General features: G+C 45.2%; 1 protein-coding gene across 4 annotated transcripts in view; it reads right to left on the bottom strand.

Annotated features, from left to right (window-relative positions):
• LOC144799363 (uncharacterized) overlaps positions 1-13,311 on the bottom strand; it is a 227,854-nt gene extending 214,543 nt beyond the window's left edge. For 3 of the 4 annotated variants that reach the window (XM_078670627.1, XM_078670631.1, XM_078670628.1), the window contains exons 1-2: positions 13,167-13,302; positions 6,648-6,819 (exon numbers count right to left, since the gene is read on the bottom strand). In XM_078670627.1, the coding sequence (XP_078526753.1) occupies positions 6,648-6,819; positions 13,167-13,271 (277 nt within the window). In that variant the 5' untranslated portion in view covers positions 13,272-13,302. Of the gene's footprint in view, positions 1-6,647; positions 6,820-13,166 lie in introns of all 4 variants that reach the window. The other variant, XM_078670629.1, reaches the window with a different exon arrangement.
• Between the last annotated feature and the right edge of the window lie 2,210 nt (positions 13,312-15,521).

The raw sequence follows: 15,521 nt of genomic DNA, 5'->3' as shown, positions 1-15,521 counted from the left end.
GAACTCTGTGCTAGGAGCAGAGACTGAAGTCTGGAGAGTCAGGGCGACATGTACCTAAACAGTATCTAGTATCTGATGTTTAGAGAACATGTTGATATAAACTAAGAGTCAGGAGGGGAGAGGCTAACAGACTCCAAGACTGGAGCATGCAGTATTCTACATGTAGTGCGTGATGAAGAATATTAAATGACCATTAAATGCAGTATTTCTCTTACATGGAGACGTAAAGGCTAGACAATGACGGAAACTATTGATGCGATTCAGTAGCTTAGGAATGCAGAGAAGGAGGGCTGGACTGATAACTAGAATCATAACATACTCTTGGCAGACTCAGAGGCAGAGCCAGGCTGAGCCGGGCACTGTGAGGCAGGAAGTAAGTGAAGGGTCGAGGATACAAGTGGGGGCTGTATCGCTCCTCAGCGAGGACTCAGAAGACAGGAGCTGAATCTGGTGTCCGGGCCCTTTTGAGGCCTAGAAACGGGGACTTTACAATGAAATAACGTGCACACTGAGAAACGTGGCAACGTAACTTTACATAGGCCTGATACTCGTAGCTTTCACGAGAACTGGAAACTGGCATACTAGTGATGGACACAACTGTAATTGCGTCTTTAATCAAACATGGGGGATACATATGCATATTAATCATGCACACATAACATAAGATGGAGGACGCGTAGGGACACAGAACATGGCAAAATTTACTTTTCCACAGGTGGACCGCTGTTTGCTCCCGCTTCGTTGGATTCAAACTTTTGTTCTGGAGGGGTACCTTTGTATTGTCGAATTGCGCACCTGGACTCCGGCTTGCCTTTGCTTGCCCTGTCGTTACTGCTACAATTGACTTGCTTTATTGACTTTTTGTATTCCCTCCGTACGAAGGCTCTCCCTGATTTATATCACTGCCGTGACTCTGGACAACATTACGATTATTTTGTGCTGGGTGGTCCGCTCCACATTATCCTTTATTGGGTTGGTTTCGTGGTTAGGAAGGGTTGGGGGTGAGTTGCACGACATGATAGTTTGCTGGTTTACCTGCCCGTTGCACTGATGTTTGTACTTCCGACACGGTGAAACGTTACAATCTCTTCCTCCTCCCCCTCCCTGTGGTTTTTGCTGTATGTGAAGGTGTAGTATTGATTTGATACCTATTCATTCGTAGGTCGGGGGAGGGTCGTGGCCGAATGTGTTTGCTCATATCCTCTGGCTCCTCCCTCACATTTTATTTTTGTTTCGTATCTCCTCTCCTCCTCTTTTTGTCTTCTTCCTCAACTTTCTTTTTTCACTATATTTCGGGTTTCGGATTAGGGCGACAGGCACGCTGTTTGGAGGGTAGGCCGTAGCCTTCTGCAGGGGTGCGGGGTGGGACGGGTGGGCGGGGTCTTTCAGGTGTTTTCTTTTGGTTCTATGGCCCTTTTCTATCCCTTTATAGCGGTGCCGCTTCTGTCCTCGCTTCTCAGGCATGAGTGGGTTGGGGTCTGTTGCTATGCCACTTTTATCGGTTTCGATGCTTCGTCGCGACTGCCATACCCTTCTTTTCGCCAGCTTCCACTCTCTTCTGTAATATTAGCCGCGGGTTGCCTGGCCCGGGGTGGCGCCCATCTTGCACGATTGTGTTTCTCCTTTTATATTTCTTTTATTTTGCTCTTCTCCTTTCCTTTCCCCCCTTTTCTGTCCCTTTTTGGTTTCCTCCCCTTTGTTTCCCCCCTATTTTTTCCCCCTTCCCCTTCCCCCCCTCCCCCCCTTTCCCCCCCCCCCTCCCCCTTTTTCCCAGGCTCGTATTGAGAGAAGTGGGTTCGGTTCGTACAGTTTATCCGCTCCCCTTGCCTCTGTTAGCGTGTTATTGGGTGGGGGACATGAGATCTTGGTAGCACTTGTATGCTTCTTCACTATATTTTGCGCTTGTTTTGTGCTACGGTCGACTCGTGCCCTTACATCCTCCTCTCCCCCCCACCCCCCCACCCCCCCTCCTCTCGTTTTGGCATGGGTGTATTCCTGTTTCTGGGTTTTCCCGTATTTGTGAGTCAGCCATGAGCCTTGTCCCCTTATTATAAAATAGACCTCGTCGATCCTGATATTGGGCCGTTATTGCCGCTTATCCCATTTCTAGCATTGTTCAATTATGTTTGCTTGCCTGCCAACTGGCCTTGTGTCGCTTATTTTGATTCTTGATTGTCTTTGATTTGTGGCCGGACGGATTGGTTGTAGGCCCACGCATGTTTCTCCTAATGATGCAAATAAAGGTCTTCAAAAAAATGTTTAAAAAAAATACTGCAACCCAGCTACAAAAAAGGCTCAGCCAAAAACAGCAATCGGCAGAAAGCCCTGCTTGGCCTGGGGTCTACATTTTTCACCAACCCCTACTGAAGGGCCTACAGATCTGAGCACAAAGCCTAATTCGTATACCGTGCAATCAAATGGGCTTCCAAGCCGAGGCAAGTACCACCAACAACATGGCCGTCATGTCTATGATGATCGAACAGTCTATTCAAAAGGAAAAGCTCCTGTATGCTCATAGACTTCGGTAGGGCCTTTCATCAAGTAAGAAGAAATTTGCCGTTGAATAAATGGACAGCTAGTACATTCCGGCATATCTTCTATGAGCTATCCAGCGATTACATACAGACAACTGGGTGCATGTGAAACTGGGCACAAACCAGACTATCTCTTCAAAAATCCACACAAACAGAGGTCTCAAGCAAGCAGCATGCTTGCTCAGCTACTCTTGAATCTATACATTGGTAACCTGAGCACACAACTCACTGTCGTCAATTCTCACCTCCCTAGAGTTGGCAAACTGCAGAATACATCAATTCAATTCAATACATTGACGATGTTGTTCTATTAAATCTTACACGGTTTGGTCTCCAGAAAGGATCATTCCAGGCATGCATGCGAGAGGTTGGGATCTGGATGGATGTGAATTGCCTCAAACTGAATTCCACAAAAATTCTTTTTGGTAATAACACTTCCTTTTGGAATCCCTCGTGGTGGCCGGACGAATTGGGGGCATATTATCAAGTAAGGGCGTTACATTATCGCCGCTTTTAAGCGGCGATAATGGGCTTGATAATATGCTCTATGAATTCCAATCGAAGCCCATGTTAGATGTGAAGACATCTAACATGGGCTTCGATTGGAATTCATAGAGCATATTATCAAGCCCATTATCGCCGCTTTATCAGCAGTTTCCTGCCGATAAAAGCGGCGATAATGTAACGCCCTTACTTGATAATATGCCCCTGGGTTCTCTCCCGGTACCTGTGAGCAGGGTGAACAATTTGGGTATTCTGGTTGATGGTAAACTTACCTTAGAGGAACAAGTTAACAAGGTTATCTCTACCTCTTCCTTCATGCTGGGCATAATAAGGAAGATAGCACAGTTTCTACTATCCAATGTATTGTCTACCATGATCCTCTGCTTTGTAATCTCCAGGATTGACTATTGCAACAGCCTTTATGTTAACCTTCTTCCTATGGTTCAGCTGAAAAAATGATAAATTCTACAAAACACAGTAACTACACTGCTGAGGAAAATTCCAAGATTTCAGTCGGCTTCACATGCTCTGGTTAGACTGCATTGGCTACCTGTTTGGCAAATAATTCTCTTTAAAGCGCTTTGTATAACTTATAAAGCACTCCTGGATCGAGGGCCAGCCTTCCTGAGGGGAAAATTCAGCCGGTATGTGCCCAACAGCACCTTTATATCTAATTCAGTGATGAAATTGGTGGTGCCTCCCTATAGGCTCTCCTCCTGGGGTGGCAGGAGTTTTCTGATTTGCACAACCCAAAATTGGAACAAACTACCTTTGGCAATTAAATCAGCCACCTCTCTCGGGAGTTTCCGCCAGATACTAAAGATTTGGCTTTTTACTAAAAAGTAATCTCATTCCCTCTGTCCTTCCTCCTTTAGCGCTGAGACTCTTCCAGGTAATGGTCTGCACTTTATAAACTTAAATCAAATCAAAATCAAAATGAAATCAAATGGACTGAAGTCCTCCTGGCAAGCAAACCAAATGACAGTAAATCTTGATAAAATGAAAACTGTCATCTTTGGGACGAAAGTACAAAAGTCTGGCTCTTGCTGATAGACAACTTGGAAAACATCTCAAAATCACAAAAATTGGGAGCTGGTTTGAAGATCACGGGGGCACCAAAAACATCTGAATTCCCGTAAACCAGAGGGATTGCCACCATGCTTCATTTTTTGTGCCTTTAAGCAAAAAAAAACAGAATCTGTCACTAATCCCCGGACCCAAAGTGACAATATAAAGTCTCACTTCTGCTTTCATATGTGGTGCACCAGTATTTCCTCACAAACCTTTTCTAAGTATATATCTCAATGCAAATTATACAAACTGTTGATCAAATTATCGTAAAATTCAATTGAAGCCCAGACTAGGCTAGAACTAGGACTGATAGACCAGCATGTGGCTTTAAAAATAGCATTTTTAAAAATACGCACACAAACTAAGAAGAAATTAAGTCGGGATCTTCTAACACGAATAACTCCTGGTCGATCTTTTACGAATACTGCCTTAACCTTTCTGCGAGTTGATGGTATGTGGGAATTGGACCTCCCATATGCTTTATTCTAGAAGTTTCTTTTTTTTAAAAACTGGCAAAACAAACGACTCTCGTGGCACACAAACTATCGCGGAAAAAGAAGCCACCCTTGGTCAGTAATCTACTGTTACAAAGCCCTTAGTCCACAGAATGCCTTCCCTGTACCTAAAGCAAGGCTAATGGAGTTAAGCTTTAATCTCCTCCCCTGTTTGGGCTTTTTGCTCAAATGGGTGGTACACTCTCTCTTGCAGGTATGTCGGCTCTGTAAAATGCTGCAGGAACTTTGACTCATATGTTATGTACTTGCCCTGTTTTACTCAATGAGCGTCTAATGTAGTTATGCCCTCCCATTGATCAGCATGGCATCCATACTTGCTGCATTGGCATTTTCTTTTGCCTGCAAGGAGAACACCCTAAAGTGGTAACCGGGGGACATATTAGCAAGAACCTCGTTAAAATTATCGCCGGTTTCCTGCCGCTAAAACGGCGATAATGGGCTTGCTAATAGGTGTTATAGAATTCCAATAGAAGCCCAGGTTAGATGTGCAGGACATCTAACCTGGGCTTCTATTGGAATTCTATAATGTATATTAGCAAGCCCATTATCGCAGTTTTAGCGGCAGTTTCCTGCCGCTAAAACGGCGATAATTTTAAGGAGGTTTTTGCTAATATGCTCCCAGATTCCTTAAGTATATTAACTCAGCAGACAGGCTGTAGCAACTGTAATCTCCATTACTCCGATAATTGTCTTCCTCGCCACATGAGTTATGAAGTGAGCATCAGCTCCACACCAGAACCCTCCAAAGCGCTTCACATTCTATGCCTCCCATCCCTCCCAACATGGCAGACCACTTTTGGAGGCAACAAGAGGACAGTGGCAGGGCAAAGGGCATCTCATCACATGATGCTGCAGGTAGCAGTCCCTCCCCTTAAGTCCCAGGCAGTGGAGATCCTGGTAAATGCTTTCTCTTGCACAGCACTCTGCGGTCCTCAAGGCACTCTGCCACACAGCCCAGCATGAATACCAGCCAGTATCTTGCCCTCGGGTAAACCCTATGAACACATGGTCAGCAAGGAATCCTGAGACTGCATACTGGTCAGGTTGGCCAGTGTTTGTTTCCAGGGCTGACCACTCAGCTCCTGTGCACTATCTGAATTACATGGCTGCTGTTTGATCAACACATCATGTTTGTTAATGTCATGGGCAACGGGACTTGCACCAGCTGGTTGCAATCAATTCAACTGTGTATGTGCATTTGGACCCAAGAAGGACAGCAAGGCCTCTGTAAGGAACATCAGGAAGGAAAATGTGAAATATGGCAGAGCTGAATGTGGTCTGGCAGAGGAACCGCTGGTCCCACCCACAGTACACTGTAACCCTCTGCAGGAGGGAACAAGATAGGCAGGCGAAAGGAGAAGCGAAAAGAAGGCAAGGAGGGGAAGCAGAAACTAAGGAAACAATAGAAAGGAATAAAAGGGAAAGGAGCAAAAAAACCTGAAAGAAAGGCAAAGGAGTGACAGATAAAGGGTAGAAAAAGGAAGATGAAATTACTAAAAGGCTGGGAATGAAGAGATAGGAAAGGGAGGTAAGGGGAAAGGAGGAAATGGATGAGGATAGAGTAGAAAAAGGGGTATAGAATTAGGATGTCATATGTAATGGCTTGTCACATATGCTCGCACCTGCTGGTATCCACCTTAGGTTCTGTGGATTACCAGCAACGCCTCTACCCCTTGTTGAGTGTATTGCCACCTTAGATTTCATTTATGCTACGTGACAGGACATGCTGCGAGAATTGGGGCTGCTATATTTGACCAGTTGTTACACCCATCAGCACCACAGTCAATTCTCTCTCCATACAGGCACCCAAAAAACTGTGACTGTAGGGCCACATCTGAGTGACAGACTATAGTGGAATTTGAGGATCTAACTCAGAATTTGAGGATGCAGAGATTTGAGGATCCCGCATTCTCTAAAAGCCACACCAAGACGTGAAATGCATGAAAATAAAAGAAACTGATGCAAGAGCAGAGAATACCAGTAGTATAGTGTTATGTTTAGAATAAAAAAATCTAGCTCTCACCTGTAAGAGACTGCAGAAAATCAAATAGAATCTTGGGCCGTGCAGACGATCTGTGTAACCTTGGGTGCCATGTCTTATACCCTTTCACCTCCTTCGTCGCCAGCATCACGTGCAGTCTTGGATGTGTTCCACAGGTCAACAGGGAGTGAGGCTGGTGGGTTCCATGTAGTTCCTGCAGCAACATTCAGATCAATAGCAATGTGAGTTTGATATTGGATGGGTAGAGAGAAATGTTAGGGAGGGCAAATATTGGAGCAAAAGGAACTAGGTAGGGAAGGGAAATGAAGGGAAGGAGAAGGGATTAAAGCAGAGCAAAGGATATGTAGGTGAGAGGGGATTGAAGTGAACAGGTGGGATAGGAAGGGAAAGGCAAAGGGAGCGGACGGGGGAGGGACCGAGGAAATTGATAGTTTAAAGGAAAGGCAATTTGAAAGTTGAAAACCTAGAGAACCAAAAGGGGGGAAGGTGGGGGAAATCTTCAAGAAGAAGCCCAAGGCACTGAGTGCCCACAATGATCAGGGTCCCCTTATAGCCCCTTTCCAACCCAGGGAACAAACTACTCTTCCTGATGTGCAAAACAGCTCACTAGAATTGATACAGAACAAGTAATCCCTTATTTCGAATGCCTCAACGGGTACGATGTCCTTCAAGTAGATTATCCATCGGATAGTCGGTCTCAGAATCCTGCTCTGCCACCACCTATCCCTACACCTGGTTATAGCCCCCGACCCTAGAAGAAGCAGTCAGCCTCGTCAAAGGTATGAGGTTAAAGGCTTAAGACAAGCATTCCTTGATGTGAAAAATTCTCCCGCCACTGGAAATCCCAAAGATTTAACATGGGTACCCAATGGGCTGACAAGAAACTATAGAAACATTGATCGCCCATGCCCTCCATACATCTGCAGTAATGGCCCTCCTCTAACTCCCGTGCCGCAGTTTCCACCCATGCATCCATCAAATTATCTGACTTCTTGCAGAGCAGATCCACTTGCCACTCAGCCTCCTCGTCTTTTACAAAGAACCGGTATCTCCTCAGTGAACTCTGTGCCCTCTCAAGGGGCTACATCTGAAAGTAGCTCGAGTACTCTGCATCTCCAAGTGGGCAATATTGTTTTTGGTTGTATGTCTAAACAACTACTGCCTAAACCACGGCTTCCTTAACCACGAAAGCAGGGGCGGTGGGCGACATTTGAAAGTGGTGGGACGCAAAGTGATTTGCATACAGCACCGTAGCAAGCGAGCGCAGCGAGCGAGCCCGAACCCCAAAAGGGGGTTTTGGGGGGATAACCCCCCCAAGAAAATTTTGAAAAAAAAGAAGAAAAATGGTGCATTTTCAAGCAAATTTGAGTAAGCAGGAAGGTTAATAAAGCAATTGTGAAAGTGCAGTTATTACATTAATAGATGGCATAACATAGGTAGCTGCTTATTGAGTATAACCACAGAGCTTCATACATTCCGTCCTATTACGCTCAGGTGCTGAATTCAGACTATAAGACTTTCATGAAAATCTCAGCTCTAAGAGTAGAAGAAGTTGCACAGCAGTTGGGATCTCTGTGACAAAAGCAGTGACTCACTGACCTATTTACATCATATGCATTTTGTGATCTGCATCAGGTACATGTTTTTTGCAGCAGGCACATTAACCTTCTGCGCTGCCGCCTGCTGCTATTTCACTACTGGGACCACAAACATAGGCTAGCTCTGCCGGACTATTCTTCAGATTCCACTACTATTCTGTTTATGCAGAGTCTAAGTACAGGCTGCAGAGCTGTCCCTCAGATTACAAACATTTTACAGACTATAGAGCAATTTTAAATGGCTTATTCCTGGATGAGCTGAATGTGAGAGGGGTCTCTGTCAAACTGACTGACTTCATTAAGGAAAACAACTCCACTTAATCTCTCCTTTCAGGCCATCCAGGTAACAGGTGGAGAGGTTAATGATGTCTTCCTGTAGCATCATTCCTGTTTGCGGCTGTAGGGGCATAGGATGGGAAGGACCTTTGTCCAAACCCCCCGCCCTACTCCATATTGCCACCATGCCTCACCTTCACCACCTTAAATCCAAGCACCATTTCCTTCCCAGAACTACTTCCACACACTCCATGTTCCAGTACTGTGGTGCATGTGGCACTCATTTGGAATCAGCCTCTGCCACCTCTGGGTGGACCTACAGTCCCTCTTCTGCGGTATCTCCAATGTGCCCTGGGTTGTACCATTACAGCTGATGAATTGCCCCACAGATCTACTACTGTGGTGTCTCTAGTTATTCATGGGATGTTTTGCCCAAAACCTCTGCCTTCCTCTTCCTCTCCCCCTCCTCACTATCTTCTCTTGAGCCTCCAATGGGGCGGGGGAGGCCACATGTTTAGCCTCTTTTTTAAGCGTATCTGTGTCTCACATGTCAGCACCTAAAGAGGTACATTGTAGCACATAAAGAAATATTCAAATGACTAGGCTACCTTAAGAGTGAACAAAGTCATTGCAGACATTCCCATGCCATATCGTTCCAGTAGGTTTCTCAGACAGAATTCATGATGTTAATATACGGAACATAGCCCATAATTTAATTACCCATCATCTAATCGCACCTTAAAAACAATAGGCAAACACTATATCTCTCATTTTAGAAGTAGTCAATTAATTTGAACCATATTTTCTAGACTAATCCCTAATAACAATATTGAGCACAAAGCTCTGAAATGAAATGAGCATTGAACCAATGATGTTCTGGTAGGCAACCTGAGTTACAAGTGGACTTGGGAGCCAAGTACACACATTTATTGGTGGAGCTCAGTTCACATTATCCAATATGGAGTATACATTGGGAAACCCTGCATGTGTGTCAGGCTTATGGATTGTGATCTGTGAAATTTGATCTATTTTTAAGATTGAACTTCCCTTTAATTGTACTTCAAAATCTCTGCTTCTACCCCCCTATACATATACATGTACACTCACTCGCCTCTGCTCATCCACTTTCCTCCCTGTGCTCTCACACCAAGCCCCTCCACTGCCTACAACTTTTGAACGATTAATGCACCCTTTTACCTGCCCCTCCAGCTCACAAACCGCCCCCTTTGCACATATTCTATTCTCCTTGTGCCCCCACACTAACACCTCGACTGCCTGCATCCTCTTAACACTGCCATCTCTGCTCCCTGCCTGTCCAGCTCACAAGCTGTCCCCTTTGCGCATAAGGCTGCCTGCTCTGAGCAGGCAGTCCACTATTGCCTTAGTACAGTGGTTCCCAAACTTTTTTGACCTGTGGCTCCCTTGACCTAATTGGCAGTTGGCCATGGCTCCCCACCAGTTTTTTACCGGTGAGGGATGCAAGCCCGACCTCGGGAGCACTTCCAGTTGTCTCCCTGAAATTGATTGGGATGCGATGAAGGTATTATAACCATATTTGTAACAAAATAAAAATATACATTTTTTCATAAAAACTTTAGGTTGCCATGCCTTGATGGAATTCAGGCCTTCTGCATCCAGGATCAGGAGTGATATTTCCATATCCATTACGACTTCCCCTACCCTGCTCCAGTAATTTAGGAACAAGCTGAAGAGACGTGTTTTTTTCAATAGCACCCCATCATGATGTAGTAAAAGTCCACTCTTAAAAACCAGCTAACCTGCCATTTGCACGTGGACTGTGTGTCTATGCATTATATAGGGATTGTGGTTGCAGACAGCCGTATATATGCCCGCAGATTTTGTGTTGCACTGAAACATTCGAGTGTGCCTTGCACTCAGGAGATGAGGGCCCAACCCCAAGCTATCCAACCTTAGAGTGAGTGAGCAGGCCATAGAGACAAACGTTTGATTTGCATTCTGGTGCCAGAATCTGCCACCAGATACTATGCTTTGTTATGGATAAAAATGGCTTTACATTACATACACAGGGCTAGCACAGAAAAACAAAACCAGATTTACAAATACCAGAATGTAAACGTAAAAGTAAGACTGGGAGAGCCATTCGCAGAACACATGAAACAATTGAAGCCCTCTTGCGTTTTACAGATCACTACAATTAATAATCATGACCCATGTGTAACCACTTGCACATGCGCAGCTAACCAAACATTTAACGTGGTTAAACTCACATAAAAGACAATAACATGGCAGCCGAAGGGATAAAAGGACATTATCATAAATTGCAGATAGAAGCTCCCAGAAGTGGCCGTGTGTAAAGGCTGCTGCTGCTGTGCGCTCTCCTGGGCCTGGCTGGGAATGAGCATGCTTGCTGGGAACCTAACATGTTGCTAACATCATGGTAATGCAGACTCTCTTTTTAGCAGATTATGTAGTTGTAGGGCATGCCCCTAACCCTCCTCTTAGAGCTGTCACTTGTCAGAACCGAGTAGCTGGCCCTAATCACTACCCCGCTTCCTCAATAACATGTAAAGTAAATACTGGCTGCAGCACTTGACTTTCCTGGCTTTGGCACTTGCTGGCCTCGCTGCACAGACCCAGCCCCGATGCTCGCCCTAACAACACGGTTGTGCGCCGAGGCCAGCAAGTGCCGGGCAGGTTAAATGTTCCAGACCACATTTTAATTTACATGTTATTAATTTTACAGGGTTTGTGCCGTCATGTTTGGGACGGAGATGGTGAACGGCGAAGAACTACTACACAATAGACGAAAGATATGAATCATGTGACTGTACTAAGTTATCAATTCATTAGCTTATTTTTGTGAATGAAGTGTATTGTCTTGTGTGTTTTCTCTCTCTCCCTCCCCTTTCTTTAAGGCGGAAACCATATTTGGATTGTGCTGTATGAACTTTTATATTAGTCATTAATTGTTTTCATGTATTTTTGATAGTGATATTGGGACTGGATTTTAATAATAAGTCTGTTTTTATTAAATATATTTTTTAGATATGATTTATGATCTTGTGGCATTATATACTCCTGTAGGTGGGGTCATAGGTATGTATATGTGATCAAGTCATGGCAAGTGAAGTGTGTGGTAAGTGTGACGTGAATAACCGGTTGCTTAAGGGAACATTTGCAGATATGAAAATCTAATATTGGACTACATTATCTTATCTCAATGTGATTCATTCTTCCCAGGCCAGAGAGCCTGTGCTTTTCTAGGCTTAAAATATTACTGATTTGTGGACGTAAAAACGTTTCCCTTAAAATATTACCGTTCCTGCAACCCTCCTCACGTTGTCCAATTTAGCCCTCAAAATGTAAGTTTGTTGCTCGTGGGATGCCTTTTTCTGGGATTATGGGTCACCTTGTCCTTCTTACAAGAATTTATTTCACTCTTCATGTTATTTGCAAATTTTTCAGGACCACTGCTTCTCAATCACAACTATTCAGCAGATATCTATCAGGCTCAGGAACTGGGAGCAGTTGTGTTCAAGTGTGTAGTTCATAATTGCCTTGCTTGCTTCTATCAAGATAGATGTTCATTTGCAGTGTCAAGACAAGGGTAGCACATTTTGAAGATCCAACACTCATCCACATGTGTGTGATCTGTGGACTTAACTTCATAGTTGTGCTCCAAACAGCATCATTGTGTTTACCTTGGCCTGGACAGGTCTCGACAGAGGTGTTGTCATTTCCGGGACTGCAAACAGGGCACTTGAGCAGTATCCAGGCGCAGCTGCGTTCTCGAACCCCTGTGGGCTGTATCTCAAGTGCTGCGCCCCCCTAGTCTGTGAATGGCCCCTCTCTTGTGGTGTTATCTCTCGCCGCCTCTCCTTTCCATATACAGCTTGGGTGCGTTTTTCTGTCTGTCCTACTGCCACTAACGCAGGACAGATAAGTGGACGCTCCAGAGGCTGAGGGTGGGAAGGCAGCGTGGGCCCAGCAGTCATAGGTTGGTCGTCTGGCTTCTAACATTAGATAAAAATGAATCTATAGTATGTATAGCTCCTCCTTATTATCGTAGCGGTTAGGGAATGTTTCACGTGACCTAAAAATAACTAGATATAAATCTTTTTTTAAAACTGCCAATCACACTTCTTGTCCGACCAGTGGGCCCTTATGCAAACGCACACGTGTTTCTTTCCCGAAGAGAGTGTGTTGCAGACAGGAACAGCACTTTACACCTGGCACGTGCAAGTGGCTTGCTTTACAAGTGCAAGCATTAAGCAAGACACAAAAGATGAAAAATACCATCCGAATTTGATTCACACGTGTGCAATTTTATCTCATTATGACGTAATGTTATGCAGGTGTAAATCTACTAACCGGTACAAGCACTGGGTCATTCTGGGCGAGGGTGTTTGGGCATTCACAAACTTATCATGCAACCATTTGATTCCCCGTCCTGTAAACATATTTAATCCGGTCATTGGCAACAATTAAGCAGATTTAAGAGTGGTAATAGCAAAGAACACACTCAAATCTGGTGGGTGTGTAAGGGGAGGTATTTATCGACACTTCCCATGGCTAGAAAAGTAGCAGAAAAAAAAGCGCCATTACACTCAGTACCTAATGCTTTCAGGACCGTATTTGCAGAGACAAAATTAAGTAATCGCAAAACGTTTTCAAGACTACTTACAGAAACAGCGTGGCACCGGTGGCTTACCAACTTGTGGTGGAGGCCGGCGTGCTCGAGGGCTGCCAGTGCCAGTGGGGTGTGTGTGGCAGCTTTCCCTCCACCCATGCCTCTTTCTGACTAACCTCCGCGGACCGCTTCTCTCTCCTGCCGCCTCCTCGCCAGTCTGAAGAAAGCAGACCCACGGGGAGAAATGGAGGCGTCGCATCCGGGTGCGGCGTGACGTGAGCCAGGTGTAGCCAATCCTGGCGCTGGGGGGGCACATTTGCTGCTCGCCCTGCCGCCCCTTACAAACCCGGGCTACAGCAGGCAGAGAAGTCCCCGCAGGGTCCCACTGGGGTACTGTAGTGCGCATGCTTGCGAAAGTTGGAACCCAACTCTCACTTGCGCACTACGGTCTGTGTACTGCAGCCTGAGTGTACTGTCACTCAAGCTGCAGCAGGCCACCACCCCCCTTGCGCATTCCGAAATCTCCGGGTGTGTCCCGGCGGCTGACTCGCAATCCTTACAATAAATTACTCTGTACTAGTACAGAGTAATTTATTGAATGGATTGCGGTGGCGGCCGCGATGCGGGTCCATGTGGCTGGTGGGGCTACGCCGCTACGCCCCAATGGACGCACCGCGGCTGCACGAAAGCCTAACCACGAGATTTTCTCAACCACTACCTTTTTTTAACACGACTTCCTAAACCACGAAATGAAACATCTCGTGTTTGGCCAGTAGATGGCACTATTGTAATTACAATACTTCTTGTGTGAACCACTCGTAAAAAATAAACGGACCATAATCTACTTTTTTTTTTTGTTTTTTTTTTACTTTTTTTGGGGGGAGACCCCCCCACCCTCCCCTAATGTTCCCTTCTGAGGAGTGTAGTGGAGAGACTCTTGGTTCAGGGAAGTCGTGCTTAATGAAAGTCGTGTTTTTTAAAAGTCGTGGTTCCGGCTTCGTTGTTCAGGTAAGTCGTTATAAAATTATCGTTGTTAAGGATGTTTCCCATTGTTTTTATGTCAAAGGTTCCCAAATTACACCACAGTGCTCTTGAAGATCAAGTTTCCTTGAAAAACAAGTTCCTACGTTGGATTACAAATGTTAGACACTGCTTTTCAATTGTTTACTTCTATATCATCTATGCCACGCGCTTTTCTTCACAGGACGTTGGGAAGGATTGTATCGGGATGAAACGTGTAGCCCTAACTTTGGTAGAGGGTTTGATCTTCCTAGACCCATGCACTCCTCCACCCATAGGGTTTGAAATCTGCTTCAAATTGAGTCCTCCAGGTGATGGCATTGATGGGGGGACTGAAAGGTTTGCTGAAACTAGCTCAAGGTGCAGCGTGGCCTAAATACGGAGCTCTCCCTTCACAACCTGCTGATAGCGGTTGGACTGCGGTCGACTGAATGCGCAATCCCCTTGCTTCCACAGAATATGGTGCATGCAAATACATCGAGTTCCGTAACAACTCGATGCCATTACTATGCAAGTCATTACATCGACTTCCAGTAGATGGCGCTGTAATATTAGAACTGCATCATTTACTATTCCAACTCCAGCCTACACAACAGCAGGGAAGGTGTTGGAAAAGTAAATGATGATATTTCTTATGTTAGAGCGCCATATACTGAAAGTCGATGTAATGACTTGCGTAGTAACAGCATTACGTTGTAAAGTCATTGCGGTCTAATGACTGCGATGTAAAGGTTGTTTCCCGTTTCAAATGCTATTTATCAATGGGTGTATTGCCTACCTCTTGGACTGCCAGAACGACTCCCCAATAATTGCAGGGCTGAAGGGCCTGAGTCTGCTTTATGCAGATGACACTCCTCTCTCCTCTAGAACCTTGCAGGGTCTAAATACCCTCTTGGGGAAGGTTAGTTTATTTTGCAAGGACCATGGCCTTGAAATAAACCAAAACAAAACATGCATGGTATTTAGCCCTCCAAAGAAAATTGGAGGGAAAGTAGTCCTACAGGGTGATAGCCTGGAAAGGGTCCATAAATTTGACTAACTTGTTGTGAGACTCAACGATTCCCATAATTGGACGGCCCAGATTGAAGAAAGCACACGGACTCTCAAACAGAAGATTTGCCAACAGCGCAGATTCATACCCAATCTCTCCTGCGCTAGATATAGAAGGCCCAAGCATGTGGCACCTCTATACGGGGCTGAATTGTGGGGCAGCTGCAACCTTGACCAGCTTGACAGAACTGAAAATACCTCCATCAAATCCTTGCTGAGGCTAATGAAAATCACCCCACTACTACCATTGAGGTTGGATTTAAACCTCATACAAATCTCAGATACAGCCTCTTTAAAACCCATGCTATATTGGATTAGGCACTGGGTGACAGAGGATCT

Source organism: Lissotriton helveticus, chromosome 12 (assembly GCF_964261635.1).
Source record: "Lissotriton helveticus chromosome 12, aLisHel1.1, whole genome shotgun sequence".
Taxonomy (NCBI): domain Eukaryota; kingdom Metazoa; phylum Chordata; class Amphibia; order Caudata; family Salamandridae; genus Lissotriton; species Lissotriton helveticus.
This window is presented reverse-complemented; position numbering and strand designations above follow the sequence as displayed.